This window comes from Pelophylax lessonae (genome assembly GCF_965119305.1).
Source record: "Pelophylax lessonae genome assembly, chromosome: 8".
Taxonomy (NCBI): Eukaryota; Metazoa; Chordata; class Amphibia; order Anura; family Ranidae; genus Pelophylax; species Pelophylax lessonae.
Genome location: NC_138775.1, coordinates 63,124,337 through 63,143,848, shown reverse-complemented (window position 1 = coordinate 63,143,848; position 19,512 = coordinate 63,124,337). Strand labels below are relative to the sequence as shown.

The window sequence follows — 19,512 nt, the reverse complement described above, 5'->3', positions numbered from 1 at the left end:
TTGACTGGCCTGCGCAGAGTCCTGACCTCAATCCGATAGAACACCATTGGGATGAATAAGAGCACAGACTACGAGCCAGTCCTTCCCATCCAACATCAATGCCTGACCTCACAAATGTGCTTCTGGAAGAATGGTCAAACATTTCAATAAACACACTCCTAAACCTTGTGGACAAACTTCCCAGAGTTGAAGCTGTTATAGCTACAAAGGGTGGGCCAACTCAATATTGAACCCTACGGACTAAGACTGGGATGCCATTAAAGTTTATGTGCGTGTAAAGGCAGGCGTCCCAATATTTTTGGTATTATAGTTTATCTTCTACCCATATAACTCTATCATTGGTCATTGCTAGCAGACCTCTCTATACGTTGTCATTGTATAACAATCAAGAACATATCCATCTGATCCTACAGACCATCCATCCAATTGACATGCTGTGATCTGATCTCTGCATACATTTATCCAAAAATCTTGTGTAAGTTCGTATTGAGCAATCAATTATTTCCAGGTCGCAGTATCTTTATTCTGCATGATCAAATCTTTCTAACAAAAATGTTAAACTAACACCCACACATGTACATACAGGCTGTTACATATGTAAAGATAAGAAATTGCAAGGAAACCTTCAGACAAATGCACATAGTTGATTTCCTTAATGCAAACCTTTCATGATTGAGATATGAACTCAATCATGAGCAGCTTCTCACTTCTCCTGGATATGGAAAGTTTCCTGGCTGACATGGCTATCCTCTGGCTTCCCTACTATGTCATTGACTCGGACCGAGTATGCAGGTTTCCATTTTTTACTTTACTGCCTTAAGTTTTGTATGTTCAGTAATTAAATAGAAGAGCTGGCTGACAGCCAGAAAAATAGAAATTTCTAAACTACTCAGAAAAAACAAAAATGATTGTAACATGTATGGTGAGTATTATATATCCAGACAGCAATTACACAATCACAAATATTTTTTTGCTCAAAATGTGACAATTTTCTTGCCATTTAAAGGATGGTTTCTCCAAAGAAAAGGGGCAAAATGTACCCATAAATCTATGTAATATTTGGGTATGTGAACTTTTTGTAGCATAGGTGCCCACTGTTAGATGACAATCTACCAATTTGGTCTTTTTCAACTGGATTTGGCAATGATCTAAAGCGCATGTGTCAAACACAAGGCCCGTGGGCTGAATCCGGTCCACCGGGCCAATTCATTTTTCTCAGCCAGAACCCTGTACACACACCCTGCACTCTGTACACATTGTGCCCCTGCACTCTGCACCTAGCGCACCCCTGAACTCTGCACCTAGTGCACCCCTGAACTCTGCACCCAGTGCACCCCTGAACTCTGCACTCTGTACACATTGCGCCCCTGCACTCTGCACCTAGCGCACCCCTGAACTCTGCACCTAGTGCACCCCTGAACTCTGCACATAGCGCACCCCTGAACTCTGCACCCAGTGCACCCCTGAACTCTGCACTCTGTACACATTGCGCCCCTGCACTCTGCACCTAGCGCACCCCTGAACTCTGCACCTAGTGCACCCCTGAACTCTGCACATAGCGCAGCCCTGAACTCTGCACATAGCGCACCCCTGAACTCTGCACTCTTTACACATTGGGCCCCTGCACTCTGCACCTAGCGCACCCCTGAACTCTGTACCCAGTGCACCCCTGAACTCTGCACTCTTTACACATTGCGCCCCTGCACTCTGCACCTAGCACACCCCTGAACTCTGCACCTAGTGCACCCCTGAACTCTGCACCCAGTGCACCCCTGAACTCTGCACTCTGTACATCGCGCATTCCTGAACTCTGGTATTTATTGCCCCATTAAGATCCTTCCACTGTCGATGAAACTTGGCCGCATTCTCAAATCGATGTATTTTGGAGGGGTTGGGAGCACGGGTGAGTTTGTGCACCTATTTTGAGAAGCAAAGGCCTGGATAAATTTATATAGTCTGGCCCTTTGAGGGTAACCGTAATGCTGATGCGGCCTGCCATGAAATGGAGCTTGACACCGCGGATCTAAAGTGTATGGGGTATTTGCTGACACCATTGGCCAAGGCTTCTCTGAAGAAGCAGCAATTGGACAGCTTAAATCGGGAACCAAACCCATTGGTTGCTTATTCTCTCAGTCAAACTGTCAAGCTAAGTCATAACTGATCACATGTACAGCACCATGGCAACTGAAGATCAAACACAGGCCAAGATCGCAGTTTCCTTGAGTGTAAAGCAGCGATGGCGAACCTTGGCACCCCAGATGTTTTGGAACTACATTTCCCATGATGCTCGTGCGCTCTGCAGTGTAGTTGAGCATCATGGAAAACGTAGTTCCAAAACATCTTGGGTGCCAAGGTTCGCCATCACTGGTGTAAAGGATAGGAGGGTTTTGTTACACGTAAGAAAAAAAAAATGTCTACTAGGTATTCCTCTGCCTACAAACATGGTCAGCTGATTTGACCATTCATGTTTTTGGGTGGTGGGATTGCACCTGTTGCATTGCAACCCCCAGCAGCACTAACCATTCCCTGTTAAATCAATGCAGGATAAGGTACTATACCCACCATTATGCCTTAGAATAAAGTTGGGACAGTGGTGAAGTAGAGGGCTGGGCGAATACTGAAAAAGAGGTCTGCTCTCAGTAATCACCCTCTCTTCCTGCTGTCTTCTGCCCACAGTAGACTGCCATAGGAGGGAAGAGACAGCAAAATCCTCCCTCTATCCTGGTCTCTGTTCTGACTAACAGGGGTTATGGTTTATTCCCTCCTGTCAATTACCAGGAGGTCGAAGAACTGAGCCCAGAGAACCACTAACCTAAGCGAAAAGCCACCATCTCCGGGCCAAAACTAGCAAGTTCCAAGGTATGTCCATCACGAGCTTGTTAATCTGCCAAAAGCATTCAAATATTGTTTCTCTGCCTTTTAAATATTGCTTCTGTGCACCCCCCAATTAGGGATCATTGGCATCCTGTCTGTGGTACCATGCAGGTTTTATTTTTTTAATGGACGCAATGTCCAACACTACTGTTAGAACAAACATAGATAGATACTACAGGTATCAGGCATGATTTTTTTCATTTACTTGGGTTTATCATCACTTTAAAAAGGAACTTTAACCCCCCCCCCCCCCCATATAATCTTCCGACATCATCAGGGGGGATGGATGCCTTTTCCGGGTTCTTGCAGCCGGCACTGTGATGACGAGCACATGTCATGGTGCATCATAAGGGGGCTGGCTCCAAAAACATGAATAGACAGCAAGCCCCCCCCCCCATGACATGTATGCACCATAGAATACCCTGTTGCCTCCTGAGATAATCAACATGGTTATCCAAGAAAATGTGGGAAACAAATATGATTCTCACCTAGGTGAGAAACAAGGAAGTGTGGGAATGTTTTCTCCAAAAGAAATTAAATAAATAAACATATCCAATTGTGTGAGAGGAAAGGAGTAGGAGAATGGGAGAAGGTGGTTGTCGAGGGTGAAGGTCGGCTTTAAGGCTCCGTTCACATGTAGGTGTTTTGGGGCGTTTTTCTGCTCTAGGATCAGCTCTCAAAACGCCCAACAAGACAAATCTTATTCATTTCAATGGCCCCTGTTCACATCTGAGCATTTTGACGCCGTGAGCAAAACGCCCAACGCTCAAAAAAGTACATGAGCTTCTTTTTGGGCAGATTACAGGCGTTTTCCATTGGTCTCTGGTCTCTAGTCAATCTAAAAACGCCTGCACAAAAAACGCCTGTAAAAACGTCTGTAAAAAGCCTGCAAAAACGCCCATAAAAATGCCTGTAATAGCAACGCCAAGATTTGAACGTAGCCTAACTTGCCATTATCTGGGAGTGTCCACTGTTAGTTCACATTACATCATCTTCAATACCTAGCTAACCCCAAAAACCACACCAGCAATAAGGGGGGGAAGATACTGAGCCTGCTACAGCCAAGCAAACTCAGCAGAAATACATGAAATAAATCTAAAAATACAAAAATACAAAACATTCAGTACATTATAGCTTGTCAAGGAGAGCACTTTCAATGTCACAGCCTATGACGATGAACCACCAACCAAAAATATCTACACATGCCTGAATCTTGTAATAAATAACCATAGATAGGGGTTTAGTGTTATGGAATCTGTGTGTGCATGAATCAAATTGCAATTTTAATATATGCTTCTGTAAGCAAAAAATATATATTTTTAATAAAACACATGCAACATTCTCTTACAAGAAAGAACTTTATAAAATATTTAAAAAAGACGAAAAAAAAAAAACAAAAAAACAGCAAGGATGCAAGTGATGAGAAATAAGCTTGGCATGCCCTCATCTGTGTTACTCATCCGGCTAAGATACATTTAGTGATGCCCCAAGTGAAAATCTAAGGATGCACAATGCACGGCCACTCACCTGATGATGCACAAAGCAGCAGCACCACACCATGAGGATGCATGAGATGTAATTCCACTCAGGTATATATAATCAGCTCAGTGTTAGAGAGTAAGTTGAGTATCAGGAGGCTGCAGTGTCTGCAATACAGCTTCATGCTTTCCTTCCAGCTGCCTGTGCTAACCCCTCCCAGTGAATAGCCTAAAGTGCACAGCAGGAAGCGACTATCTGTTGCTATCAGAAATGTATCATTCAGAAAGGCTTTGCCCCTATGTGTGGTTTTGTTAAGAGCACTTATTGGGGAAAGACCTATTACACTACTTGCGGCTCAAAGGAGAGGAGCTGCTGCTGATACTGCATACTGAGAGCTGTCATGTCTCAATCTCCGGGCTGTGGTTAGTGTATGAGATAAGGGGGGATCAGTCATCAGAGAGCTCTACATCTGGGCCGGCTGATGCCCTTTGATGCTCCAGGGTGGTGGTGGGCCCAGTTTATATATATATGTAGCACACAGCCGATGAGATAAGAGGCAAGGTTTTTACAGGTCTGGAGTAGAGCAGTTCAAAATAAGAAAGTATTGTTCTTTTATAGATTGCTTGGCCAACATGACATACTCCTGATCCTGGATGCATCACTTTAGATTCAGGCGTTTGAAAGGTTAGGAAAGGCCAGCGAAGGACCCAAGAAGAGGAGTAGGCACGTATAACATGTTTGTCATTTTAATGTAACAATAAAACAACCTTTATAATCACTTTAACCACTTTACCGCCGGAGGATTTTGCTGTCTTACGTCCAGGCTACTTTTTGCGATTCGGCACTATGCGAATTTAACTAACAATTGTGCGGTCGTGCGATGATGTACCCAGACGAAATTTACGTCCTTTTTTTCCCACAAACAGAGCTTTCTTTTGGTGGTATTTGATCACCTGTGCGATTTTTACTTTTTGCGCTATAAACAAAAAAAAGCACAAATTTTGAAAAAATAACAATATTTTTCACATTTTTTTATATGAAATCCCCCCCCCCCCCCCCAAATGTAAAAAATCGAAATTTTTTACATTTTTGGCTTATTTGTTTTTCATGCTTGGTGAAAAAAAAATCACAATAAACGTATTTTGATTGGTTTGCGCAAAAGTTATTGCGTTTACTAACTAAGGGAAAGATTTCATTTTTGGTGTTTTTTTTTTAACGAGTAATGGCGGCGATCTGCGATTTTTTTTGCGGGACTGCGACATTGCGGCGGACAGATCGGACCCTTGACTGACATTTTTGACACTTTTGGGGGTACCAGTGACATTACTACAGTAATCAGTGCTATAAATATGCACTGTTACTGTAAAAATGACACTGGCTGGGAAGGGGTTAATTTTATTGTAGAGGGAGGGGTTAATGTATGCCTGGTGCTTACTAACGTGTGTGGGGGGAGGTGACTGAGTGACACAGGGACAGATCGCAGCTTCAGCTATGCTGAACCCTGCAATCTGTCACTGTCTGTCACTTAGGAAATCCGCCCGCTTTGTTTACAAAAGCGGGCGGATCTCCAAACTCTATTCCCCGATGATCGGGGAAGAGCGGCGGTCATCACTGCCGCTCCTCCCCTGGCCCGACTCCCGCTATGACTGAATACAGCAGGAGCGAGCCTCCGGCAGCGCGCGTGGCGCCGCCAACAAGGGGAGGAGTCCAGCGACGTAGGTCTACGTCGCTGGACGGGAACTAACCACTTTGCGCAGTAGAGCTCCAGTGAGCAGTCGGCAAGTGGTTAAAGCATATCTATACCAAACAGGAAAATTGGAATATATTGCAGCTGCACACTGTCTGCGTTCAGGAACACGCAACAATGCGGCTGTCAATGTGGGACCGGCATTTGTGACCATGCAGCCGCTGCATTCCACTAGACATAAATGAGACTGCATGTGGATGCACAGAACACCTATGCATCCCGAGTAGGCAAAGACGGCTTCTAGCATGGGTGGCCACATAACTGAATAGGAATGAGTCATAGGCCCCTTTCACGTGGGCTTTCCGATCCGGTCCGCCTGTCAGTTTTTCAGGAGGACCTGATCGGATGCTCCATGTACCTCCTATGGAGCAGCAGATATCAGCGGAGACATGTCCGATGACACCCGCTGCTATCCGATCCAATCCTGTCTGTGAAATCCGGACAGATGGAAACCCTATTTTCCATCCGTCTGGAGAATCGGATAGGATCGGATGAAAATGAACAGGCGGTCCGTTTTCATCCGATCTCCCATAGAGAAAAGCGGGGCTCTGACAGCTCCATCTCTACAAAGTAAGCGAAGACAGAGCAGATCGATCCCCACTGAGGAAAACTGAGTCCGGCAGATTGATCCTTGCTGAGAAAAACGGAGTCTGCCGAGCGCACCGCTCGTGTGCAAGGAGCCTTAGGCCTCTTTCACGCAAACCTTATAATTTAAAGCAATATTAAAAGCGTTTTTTTTTTTCTTAAAATAAAAAAACGTTCTACTTACCTGCTCTGTGCAATGATCTCCTCCTCTTCTTTGGCAGTCCCCCACCTGCACTGTCCATTCCTCCTTCCTCTGGTGGCCCCCTTAGGAAACCAGGTGCATGCACGCACGCACTCTGGAGCCAGGCTGTGTGTGTCTATAGACACACACAGCACTGGTAAGCAATGGCCCTGCTCCCTCTTCACAGGAGTTTAGCTGCTCTCAATCTGAGACCAATAATTGAGAGGAACTGTGGTGCAGCCGAGACAGTGCTGGAGCAGTGACAGGAGACAGGTATGTGTTTAGAGATGGGAGTGGGTAGAAGATGTAGTGGGGAGTTTTTTACTCCCCACTTCCTTTTTTTAAAGCAAAGAATCCATTAAGGTAAAATTGCTGTTTATTTGCAGGATCTTGCTGGCAGAAAGATCCTGAGTAAATTGAGACAGGTTGTATTCCATAAGACATGCTGGTAGGTTAATTGGATCCTGTATAAAAAATTGGCCCTACTGTGTATGTATGTATGTGAGTTAGGGACCTTAGATTGTAAGCTCCTTGAGGGCAGGGACTGATGTGAATGTGCAATGTATATGTAAAGCACTGCGTAAATTGAAGGCGCTATATAAGAACCTGAAATAAATATAGACCTTGCGCATACATGTGTACAGGCGTATTAATGTGTTTGGATTACGAATACTCTAGATATTTGTATAACATGGGTATGTAAAATAATCATATAATAAATGGTAAATAAAAGTTAATGTTAGCAGTATTGGTTTTGGTAGTTGATCTTGGGTACAGTTAAATCCCATGATTTTTGGAGGACAAATGTTTCACCAAACACCATGGGTGGTAATGCGTGGTGGGACTGAACACTGGCACTATCCAACATAACCCTTATCGCTGACCATCCCTTCTCTGTGGAGGAAAGAAGATGACTGTTGAATGATCACAAAGGTTTTCCAACATGTTGGAAGATCTCTGAATGTAATAGTGAGTGTGGGTGAAAGGAAGGAACATCTCTTGTTGCTCTGTTGTTAACCTCTCCATTATCACAAGAGATTCATTGTTCTGACATCAGGCTCTGCACTTTCTCTAAAGATTGTTTGCAGAACCTTAGTACAGGCTTTGCAGGATCTCTGAATAAGTGGATTCTAATCAAGGAGGGGAAAAGGAGACACAAGTTAAAATTCTTTAAAGGATAACTATATACACTGCTCAAAAAATTAAAGGAACACTTTTTAATCAGAGTATAACATCAAGTCAATTAAACTCCTGGGATGTTGATCTGGTCAGTTAAGTAGCAGAGGGGATTGTTAATCAGTTTCAGCTGCTTTGGTGTTAATGAAATTAAAGTGGAGTTCCGGCCTTGGGGGTCAATTTGAGCTAAAAATACCCCCGGGACAGTCAGGGCTAGTACATTCCATAATGGCTAGCCTCTGAACTGTCCCGGGTCGCACTTACCTGTAAGAAGAAATACTTACCTTGAAAATTTCTTCTCCAGCGCTGCCATCTCAGGTGTGGGCAGCTGAAGCCGCAGCGTCCCTCTTCGTGTCCTCTTCCGTGACGTCGGAGTCCCACAATGTCCTGCACCGGCCCCACTCGTCACTTCCGGTGCAGGCGCGGCATCCCTGCACAGCTTCTGGGCATGCCCAGAAGCTGTTTAGCAGTGAATGCCGCGCCTGCACCGGAAGTGACGAGCGGGGCCAGTGCAGGCGCATTGATTCCTGGGAGCGATGACGTTCAGCTCCCAGGAATCATCGCAAACCGGAAGTGACGGCGCAGGCCGCAGCCGCCAAGGGAGGAAGTGGAAGGAAGGTGAGTATATTTTCTTCTTTAATAAGGTAAGTGACCAAAAAAAAAAAATCGCCAGTATCCATTTCTTTTTCAGGTTCCCCTTAGCAAGCGGATGGCCCAAAATCGATTTTATCAATTTTGAGGCCGGAACTCCGCTTTAACAGCAGGGACACTAGATGGGCAACAATGAGACGACTTCCAAAACAGAATGGCTACTGAAACTTTTTTCCCTACTCATTTTTTCTGACTGTTTTTCACTAGTTTTGCATTTGGCTAGGGTCATGGTCACTACTGGTAGCATGAGGCGATACCTGGACCCTATAGAGGTTGCATAGGCAATCCAACTCCTCCAGAATGGCACATCAATACGTGCCATTGCCAGGAGGTTTGCTGTGTCTCTCAGCACAGTCTCAAGAGCATGGAGGAGATTCCAGGAGACAGGCAGTTACTCTAGGAGAGCTGGACAGGGCCAAAGAAGGTCCTTAACCCATCAGCAGGCCCGGTATCTGCTCCTTTGTGCAAGAAGGAACAAGATGAGCACTGCCAGAGCCCTACAAAATTACCTCCAGCAGGCCACTGGTGTGAATGTCTCTGACTAAATATTCAGAAGCAAACTTCATGAGGGTGGCCTGAGGGTCTAACATCCACTAGTGGGCCCTGTGCTCACTGCCTGGCACCATGGAGTTTGATTGGCATTTGCCACTGAATACCAGAATTGGCAGGTCTGCCACTGGCGCCCTGTGCTTTTAACAGGGTAGAGCAGGTTCACCCTGAGCACATGTGACAGACGTGAAAGGGTCTGGAGAAGCCGTAGAGAATGTGATGGTGTGGGGAGGCATTTCAATGGAGGGGACGTACAGACCTCCACAGGCTAGACAATGGCACTACAATGTCATTAGGTATTGGGATGAAATATTTTGACCCATTGTCAGACCCTACGCTGCTGCAATGGGTCCTCAGTTCCTCTTGGTGGATGACAATGCCTGGCCTCATGTGGCAAAAGTATGCAGCCAGTTCCTGGAGGAAGGAGGAACTGATACCATTGAATGGCCCCCACGCTTACCTGACCTAAATCCAATAGAACACCTCTGGGACATTAGGTTTTGGTCCATTTGACGCCACCAGGTTGCACCTCAGTCTGTTCAGGAGCTCAGGGATGCCCTGGTCCAGATCTGGGAGGAAATATCCCAGGACACCACCTGTTGTCTATAAAGGAGCATGCCCTGACGTTGTCAGGCATGTATACAAGCACGTGGGGGCCTTACAAACTACTGAGTACTATTTTAAGTTGTTGCAATGAAATTTCAGCAAAATGGACTAGCCTGCTACATAATTTTTTCACTTTGATTTTTGGGTCTCTTTGAATTCAGTCCTCTGTAGGTTGATAATTTCCATTTCCATTAAAGCGGTTGTATCCTCACCGAAAAAAAAAATAAAATAAAATAAAAAACCCTGCAGGACAAAGGCATTCTAGCGCATTATGAAATACTTACCTTAAAACGAAGCCCCGACACGGTCGCCCGGACACCGCTGAGGGAGCTGTCATGTTCCCTCGGCGTCTCTTCCAGGTTCAGCGGCCCCGGCATGCGCGCGGGAGTCACTTTCCGGCAAGGAGCCGGCAAAGAGCTCTGAAGGTCCGCCGGACCTGCAGAGCGCATGCGCCGCTGGTTTCAATGACTGCATGCAGGGCGAATATCTCCTAAACCTTGCAGGTTTAGGAGATATTAATTTTACCTACAGGTAAGCCTTATTATAGGCTTACCTGTAGGTAAAAGGTAAAAAAGCGACGATACTTCCGCTTTAAATGATTTGGCATCCTTTCCTTCCTAACACATTGCACAGTCCATATCATATCATATCATTGTATCTGATGTGTTTTCAAAGTGTTCCTTTAATTTTTTTGAGCAGTATATTTAAAGAACTCCAGGGAAAAAAAAAAAATTGCACACAGCATAAGTCAAACAAGTTACCTCTAATGATGATTATACTAGGTGTGGATTGCCGCTGTTTACTAAAAAATACAAAAATTATTTGATACTGGAAAGTATACACAGAGCTCTTCTTCTGGTGTGGCTGAGAGCTCCAACTCTCATACGGTGAAGGAAGTGTCCCTTACCCTCCTTTTCCTCTCCCCTTGTCAATTCACAAAACGTCCATTCAAGTTATGTGAATGGACAAGGGGAGTGGAGGGGTGGATAAACAGGATTTTCCATTCCCAGAACACCTTGAATTTCATAAACATAGGGTTTTTGTGAATGAACAAGAGCACAGGAAAGGGCGATAGGATCCCTTCGCTGTACGAGAATTGGAGGTCTAAGGTGCAGTGAGGGAAGAAGAGCATTGTTTGTAGTTTCTGGCCTCAAAGAAGCTAGCATTTTTATAGTAAATAGCGGTGATACAGACCCAATATAATCAACATTAATGGTATGTATGGTGGTATGTGCAAAATTATTATTTTCCTGGAGGTCCATTTTTATTAATTTATCCTAACTGACCTCCCTCGTTCCATGCAAACTTTAGCCCTGCTTACTTCAATTAGCAGGAGACGTGGTGGAGAAATTACACCCCAAAACTGGGCAGTGCTGTGGTCCCCTTCGCAGTAGACAGGGTCATGTATTCAGTGCTGTATTTTGGCCTAGGTCGACAAGGCCCAGGCCTAGGGCGGCACTTTGCAGGGGGGCAGCAAAAAAGTTGCCCCCCTCCACCTGAGACTCTATTGGCCACTGGTCGCTAGAGCCGCCTCTCTCACCCCCCTCTCACTCACCCCCCGTCTCTCTCACTCACCCCCCCGTCTCTCTCACTCACCCCCCTCTCTCCCTCCCCCCTCTCTCTCTCCCCCACTCTCTCACCCCTCCCCTCTCTCTCTCACTCACTCCCCTCTCTCTCACCCCCTCCTCTCTCACTTACTCACCCCCTCTCTCTCTCTCTCTCTCACCCCTCCCCTCTCTCTCGCTCTCTCTCTCTTCCACCCCCCTCTCTCTCTCTCTCACCCTCTCTCTATCTGTCATCCCCCTCTCTCTCATCCCCCTCTCTCTATCTCTCATCCCCTCTCTCTCTCTCTCTCTCTCTCACCCCCTCTCTCTCATCCCTCTCTCTCTCTCCCTCCCATCCCCTCTCTCTCTCCCACCCCCTCCCCCCCCCCTCGTGAGACCTCAGGGGTTTTTTGCTGGGACTTGTAGTCCTTCAGTTTTGGCAGGAGTCACATCCATTAAAAAGGAAGGAGTGGGGCAAATTTGCATAGGAGGGGGGCGCCCAATTTAAGTTGTGCCTATGGCAGCACAAAACCAAAATACACCACTGCATGTAGTATTACACAAACCTATTATCCATAGGCCTTATGGTAAAACTGCATATCCACAGTTCTGTTGAGAAGGGACTGGAGCATCACCCGGCATAGGCACTGGAACAAGCCACCCGCTGATCTAACTTTAAGTACAAGGCGGTATAGCTAGCATGCGGGGTTCAGATAGGAATAAAGCCCAACTTCGGCACAGACTCTTTTATTTTACTTTGGATAAACTTGAAAATGCTTAGAACATCTCTTTTTTTTTTGTGGTCTGTGTAATTTAGACATTTCCTCATTTTTCTTTTTGGACAGGGAGTGAAGGGAAATCTTTCCAATGGGAACACAAAGTGCAACAAAATTGTATTATTAATAAAATGGGGAAGGGTTAGGACCCCTGTCAGGTTATTTTTACTGTCTATATGTTCTTTGTGACATCCACTCTCATCATCTCCTGTCTTGTCATAACAGGAAATGTGGTGAAACCTCCCCAAGGGGGTCACACAGCAAAAAAAAAAAAAAAAACGCTAGATAGAAGAATTTACTTTTTCCAAGTCTATCCAAAACATACAAAAAAGGTTTGAAGAAGTTGAGCTTTAAAGCAGAATTGAAGGGTGAGAGGCTGTGGCAGCTTTTTCTATACTGTGCTAGTATGCAGAGTAGATAACGGCAGACTGACCTTGTAGTTTGCCCTTTACCGGCACTGAAAGGTCAGCGCATCCCATGACTGCGGCTACCATCTTCTTCTAGACTGGCCTTTTTTTCTTTAGCTATTATGTGGCTACTGATGATATAATTCCCATTCATGAGCGCTGGAGTTATATCAATGTCAACATTTGGCTCTATTCTTACAGATGCTGGGAATGGAGGAACTACACTGCACTGCACATGTGTTGTAAGCAGGGCCGGCTACATCATGGGCCCTGCTGGGTCTATTGGACCCAGGCGCAATTTGAGAGGGGCAGCAAATTGACGCCCAAGATTTTTTTTCCAGCAGTTTTGTGTGTCATCAGTTTGCGGAGTGTTACAAATGGCATTTCCCCATCTCATACTGCCAACCGTAGTGCAAACTGATGAATATGAGGAGGTGGAGCGTCTCCTCCGGGGGAACATCTCTCACTTGATTGTGGTGTGCGTAATGACGTCAGACATCAGCAGACTCCATCTCACGCAGGGCAGGCTGGATCTTCTAGGGCAGTGGCCGCAGCAGACACAAGAGTGACAGGCAGTGGGTGTTTAGTGGACCGGTCTGGTGGTGAGGTATTTAAGAAGATAACAGAATATATAATATTTTCTGAATTTTATATTTATTATTACTGTTATTACTGTTTTTTTAAGTTTCTTTTTTGTCCCCAATACTCCATAAAGCAGCCCTTTACCCTCTCCCACAAAGCAATGCCTTAACCCCCCCACAATGCAGCCCCTTAACTCCCGCCCCCCCCCCCCCGCCCTCGCTACAATGCAGTCCCTAAAACTTTTTGCATATAGACAAGGTGCTGTTGCATGTAAATCTGACCTCCTCATGAATTTAATTTTAGTTTTAATTATCATGATATAAAATAATGGATGTGGGGGACTTTTGGTGTTTTTTTTTGGGGGGGGGGGGGGGGGTGGGAGGTTTTATTCTTGGACCCAGGCAGCGCAATGTTTTGGGCCAGCCCTGGTTGTAAGTGAATGAAGACATGCAAAGGAGTTTTTTTGGGGGGTGAAGAGATAAATAAAGTAAAAAAACTGCTGCCTTTTTTTTTTTACCAGTTTCCTTCCACATCAAGTTAAATAAATGTATCTTTAGCATTTAAAGGGGAACTAAACTCTTTCAATCAACAATAATAAGGCTTACCTGTAGGTACTGTGAAAATCTCCTGAACTTGCACTGTTTAGGAGATATTCAGAGTGCATGCAGCTGGTGACGTCACCGACGCATGCGCTCTGAAGGTCCGGCATACCGCGCCGGACCTTTAGAGCCAATGAGGTAAATGGCGGCTCCTGCGCGCATGCTCATGTAGCCAGAGGACGCAAACCCGGAAGGAAGACCAGGTGAAGATGGAAGCCCTCTCTGCGGTGACAGATTGGCACTGGAGGGCTTTGTTTTAAGGTAAGTCTCATAATGTGCTAGTATGCAATGTATACTAGCGCAATATGACATTGCTTTGCAATGGATTTTTTTTTTTTTAACTGCAGTTTACTACCATTTTATCAATTTTTTTTTAATTCTTATGCTGCTTGATAGGAAGGTATGTTATATTTTCTCATTTTGACTCATCAGCCCTTAATCAAGATGGCCATGGCCAAAAGTGCTGGGGGGGGGGGGGGTTAAAAGTGATTTCTGAACAAAATAAAGCATTAAGACATTGGCCCCTTTCAAACAGGCTTTCTGATTAGGTCCACCTGTCAGTTTTTTCCAGTGGACCTGATCGAATGCTCCATGCATCCTTTATGGAGCAGCGGATGTAAGCGGTGACATCTCCGCTGACACCCGCTGCTATCCGATCCGATGTGGTCTGTGAAATCCAGGCGGATGGAAACCCTATTTTCCATCCGTCTGTTGGATCGGATTGGATAGGATCAGATGAAAATGGACAGGCGTTCAGTTTTCATCCGATCTCCCATAGAGGACAGTGGGGATCTGACAGCTCCGTCTCTGCAAAGTAAGCGGAGACCGACCTGTCATCCGCCTGCTCAGCGGGGATCGGCGGATCAATCCCCGCTGAGCAAAATGTAGTCCACCGGGCAGAAAGCCCGTGTGAAAGGACCCATTGATTGATGGAGGAATTTGCTTTGAATATGAAAAATTATTTATATAGCATTTTTGGTTTTTGGTGCTCAGATACAGTTTAGTTCCACTTTAAGCTTTAACATGGGGACAATCTAAAGTTAACAATCAGCAGACAACACAACATTTGCAAAACATTGCACCTAATTTGCAGATACAGACCCTATAACATATTGCTTCTGCTATTCATTGTCTTTACACTTATTTATAGTCAAGTTAAATGTGAAAACAAATAGTTGCTATACAAGCTTCATACCAGTTTCCTGTTATTTATCATATTTATCATAATCACAGTGTTGGCATAGGTTACAACACACTAAAGGTCAAATAAAACATTTATATTTACAGATCTTTATATGGTGTCTAATATGTGAGATACCGGTGTAGAAAAAAAGGATGGTGGAATATGGACTCCAAAAAAGGGAGCATTCCGGAGCATGGCAAAACACAGTGTTCTAAATACATTAGAGGGCATGAAGAGCCATTGTGTCAATGGCAATGGTGGTCCCTGAGTATTCACTGAAAAAAAAAAAAAAAACACAAACATATAAACAAGCAATAAAGTTTATTGTTCTTGACTAAAGTTGGTTAGGTTCTTGTATTAAATAGTTATTGTAAGATCTAAAACTGGCCACACATTGTTCCAATCTCTCTGTCCAGATTATGTACCATTTTCAGAGATTGGGATTTACCAACAGCTATGTACTGTTAAGCCTCGTACATGCGATCAGATTATCTGACAAATTTTTGTCAGTTTTTTGTTGCATGCTAGTCTCATATTAAAAGTAAACAGGGTACTTTCATAGAAAAATTCTCGTACGCTAGAATTCAACTTCAGAAGTGATATAATGTGTTAAATTGTTTTGTATGTATTCTTTTGTTTCTGAGCATGCGTAGTCTTGCTCTTACGATTTTTTTCAGATGAAAACTATACTAACAAAAAAAAAAATCAGACGTATTCACGTACGATAAATATTTTATAGTCTCCACATTCAGTTTTTGTCTTCCGAAAATTCGAAATTGGCTGTCAAAAGCACCATACTAACGATCCGAAAATAGGCAGGTCATTAGTGGGATGAAATTTTACTTCCGATTTTCTTATCGTGTGTATAAATGGCTAATCAAAAAAACCCCCAAATGGATTCCAATATCCACACAAGCGATGTGGATGGCAGAGTCCTTCCCGCTGTCTGTATTCTGACAGCGGGACTCCTCTGCTGTCAGAATACAATGATCAGTGCTGTAGCCACTTATTCAATTTTACAACATCCCATTCGACAAAAGTCAATTGTTTGATCAACTTCTGTCAAGCAGGAATAGCCACAGACAGATTGCAATTCAGCTGGTCCATGCTGAACTATTTTAATCAATATATAGTAAGCTTTAGGGCCTATCTATTCAATCATTGAGATTTATATCTAACATCTAATCGGGCGGACCTCTTACTACATAGCTGTTGGTAAATTTGAAGATAATTGAGCAAACAAATTGTATTCTGTGAAAACAGTTTAGAGAAATTTGCACAATCAAATTGTAATTTGTTGCCAGTTTTAAGGTGCCAAAAGACATCAGATGACAATCTGCCCATGTGGTAGCAGCCCCATTTTCAGCGAAACAAACAATAGAGGTAGAAACTCTTGCCCAATCGCTACTATAATCTGGTGCTAACCATTTGCATGTACCTTACACCTTCCTTACCTAAGCAGGTCCAGAGTGTGACCAGAGTATTTCTGTTTAGGGCAGTACCTGGTCCAAAAGACACTGCAAGAAGGTCAAATTGTGCACGCTTGTTTTGACCATTCACTAATATCTAAGACCAATTTAGGTCATATATTAAATGAAGACTTATTGTAGCCTCTTCATTACCTTGCTTTAATCCAGCATCTCCTTAGGGGTAACAATCAATTTTGCAAAAGGAAACAGGTTTCAAGAGACAGGATAAGGATCTTCTCTACCTGGTAAGTAAAATAACTGCCACTTCCTCTTCCTGTATCACACCCTGACCTTTATCCTAATGGCAAAGTCTCAGTTAATTATCCTTGTAACTAGCAAGTAATGCCATAAGCTCACAAAAATATTAGGGATGTAGTACATTTGATACTATAGAAGAGTGGGGCTGGGCGGGAGATTATGTTTCATGCTATGATTTACACTAGGAAGGATTTCGTATGAAAACATTCAAATTTACTGCTGATTACTGCTTGCACAGTTAACCCAATTAATGGTATTTATTATCCTCAATAGAAGTTGGGAGATTCTGTAATGCAGGCCTGGTGTCTTGATGCCTGAACCAAATTTTAACTAACCTGTAAAACTATGACACTAAGCTCTGTCGAATATGAAAGAGAGGTGATAATTAGTATCTGTCAACAATTTGACATTTGCAGCATAGGTCCACTGACACAATAAAAGAATAAAAATAATACTCTGGTCAGATTGATGAAACTGTGCCTCTTCCCTTAAAATGGTTGTAAGCATTCGGTTTTTTTAAAATCACAAACATGTTACACTTACCTGCTCTGTGCAATTGTTTTGCACAGAGCAGCTCCGATCCATTTCTCCTTCAGTCCCCCGCTCCGGTCTATTCAGGGGCGCAACAACAGGGGTTGCAATTGCAACCTGGCCCCATGCTCCAGGGGGCATGTACACCTGGATAGGCGGGGGCAGCATTTAGAGGAACTAATGTCCTCCATTTTCCTCCTGTAGCTGCAGGAGGAAAATGGATTAGAGTGGTTCCTCTATATGCTGCCCCCGCCACCCCTCCTGTCCAGTTCACTTGTCTTCTGCTGTCTCTGGGCCCCTGTGTGCTCCCCTGCCCCCCCCCCCCCCGCAGTGCTGCCGGATTCCCCCTTCCCTCTCCCGCCAGCTGCTGCAGGGGATGTGTCGGCTCCTTCTTTTTCTGAATTAATGAAATTGTAAAAAATAAAAATTGTAAAAGATAAAAAATAATAAATTGAAAATAAAAAAAAATATCAGGATCTTAACCACTTAAGCCCCGGAGGATTTGGCTGCTAAAGGACCAGGGGTTTTTTTGCGATTTTTTACTGCGTGACTTTAACGGACAATTGCGCGGTCGTGCGACGCTGTACCTAAACGAATTTGACGTCCTTTTTTTCCCACAAACAGAGCTTTCTTTTGGTGGTATTTGATCACCTGTGCGATTTTTTGATCACGCGCTATAAACAAAAAAAGAGCGTAAATTTTGCAAAAATAACAATATTTTTCACATTTTTTTATATGAAATTCCCCAAAAAAAAAAGTAAAAATCAAAATGTTTTAACATTTTTCGGCCAATTTGTTTTATCCTACCTATGTTTGGTAAAAAAAATCGCAAAAAGCGTATTTTGATTGGTTTGCGCAAAAGTTATCGCGTTTACTAACAAAGAGAAAGATTTTTGTCATTTTTGGTGTTTTTTTTTTTAACGCGTAATGGCGGCGATCTGCGATTTTTTTTTCGGTACTGCGACATTGCGGCGGACAGATCGGACCCTTGACTGACATTTTTGACACTTTTGGGGTTACCAGTGACATTACTGCAGTAATCAGTGCTATACATATGCACTGTTACTGCAAAAATGACACTGGCAGGGAAGGGGTTAACTTTATTGGACAGGGAGGGGTTAAGTGTGTCCTAGGGGCGTGCTTTCTACTGTGTAGGGACATTCCTATTGGTGTAAAAGCAAAGATCAACCGTTCTACATAGCAGAACGGTCAGATCTTCACTTTTACACAGGGAGAACTGACAGGCAGCTTGTTTACACAAGCTGCTCTGTCTTTCTCCCTTCACAGGAGCGATCGCAGTGTGACTGGCGGACATCGAGTCCGCCGGTCACACGCACTGACTTGCCTGTGAACGAGCCGCGGCGGGCGCGCGCCTCGGCGGGCGCGCGCCCGCCCGCGATAGGCTCGCTAGTCAGTGACAGGCGAGTGACGTACCGATACGTCACTCTGCCTGGCCGGGGCTGACCGCCGCAGTATATAGTCGTGCGGCGGTCGGCAACCGGTTAAAGGTCACACTTGAGACTGAGCCCTGGTATTCCACCAAAGTGGGGAGGCCCCAAGACGGCACAAAGAGGGCCCTCTACAGAATTTGTGAAAGGGCCCCACTGCGGGACTGTAATAAAGGGTCCTGCGACCAGAGTAAAAGGCCCCCAGGGTCAGTGGGAAGACCCCGGGCTTGAAGAAAAGGGCCCGGCCAGGGGTCAGGGGGCCCTTCATGGTTTCTTGCACCGGGCCCTGAAGGTTCTAGTTACGCCTGTGTGTCTATTGACACAGACAGTGGGACTTGACTTATACCATGCTACCTATTTTGTCCTATTTAAAAAGATCGAAATATAATGGATGGCTGCAAGCAACCAAACTGTGTTCTCACAATGTAAACTTATAATAAACTAATGACTGTTGCTGGGCCTATCAATAATGTATGGATCAAAAAATGAATACAGTACATCACCAAATCGTTTCAAAAAGTGCATCAATCATGAACATATAAAATCTGTGTAACAATCTGTATGGCACTTCCTATCATCAAACATGTATAAATAACAGTAAAAGATGAATATATATACAGTAAAACCTTGGTTTGAGAGTAACTTGGTTTGAGAGCGCTTTGCAAGACAAGCAAATTTTTTTAAAAAATTTCGACTTGATATACAAGCGATGTCTTGATATACAAGTAGCGTCATGTATAAAAAAGAAGAGAGGAGCCTCTAAAGTGTAGCAATATGGTTACATTTAATGAAGGTTCAATATTTAGCAACTCACATGGTTGATGATTAAAACAGGCACATCTAAGAATGCAGGCATCTGGGGTAAAG

General features: G+C 44.2%; 1 protein-coding gene across 5 annotated transcripts in view; it reads right to left on the bottom strand.

Annotated features, from left to right (window-relative positions):
* ARHGEF3 (Rho guanine nucleotide exchange factor 3) overlaps window positions 1–19,512 on the bottom strand; it is a 563,072-nt gene that overhangs the window by 289,629 nt on the left and 253,931 nt on the right. The window contains exon 1 of one of the 5 annotated variants that reach the window (XM_082266503.1): window positions 4,402–4,547. The exons of 3 other annotated variants lie outside the window; for them this stretch is intronic. In XM_082266503.1, coding sequence (XP_082122629.1) covers window positions 4,402–4,434 — 33 coding nt within the window. In that variant the 5' untranslated portion in view covers window positions 4,435–4,547. Of the gene's footprint in view, window positions 1–4,401; window positions 4,548–19,512 lie in introns of those variants that run through there. One more of the 5 variants, XM_082266505.1, reaches the window with a different exon arrangement.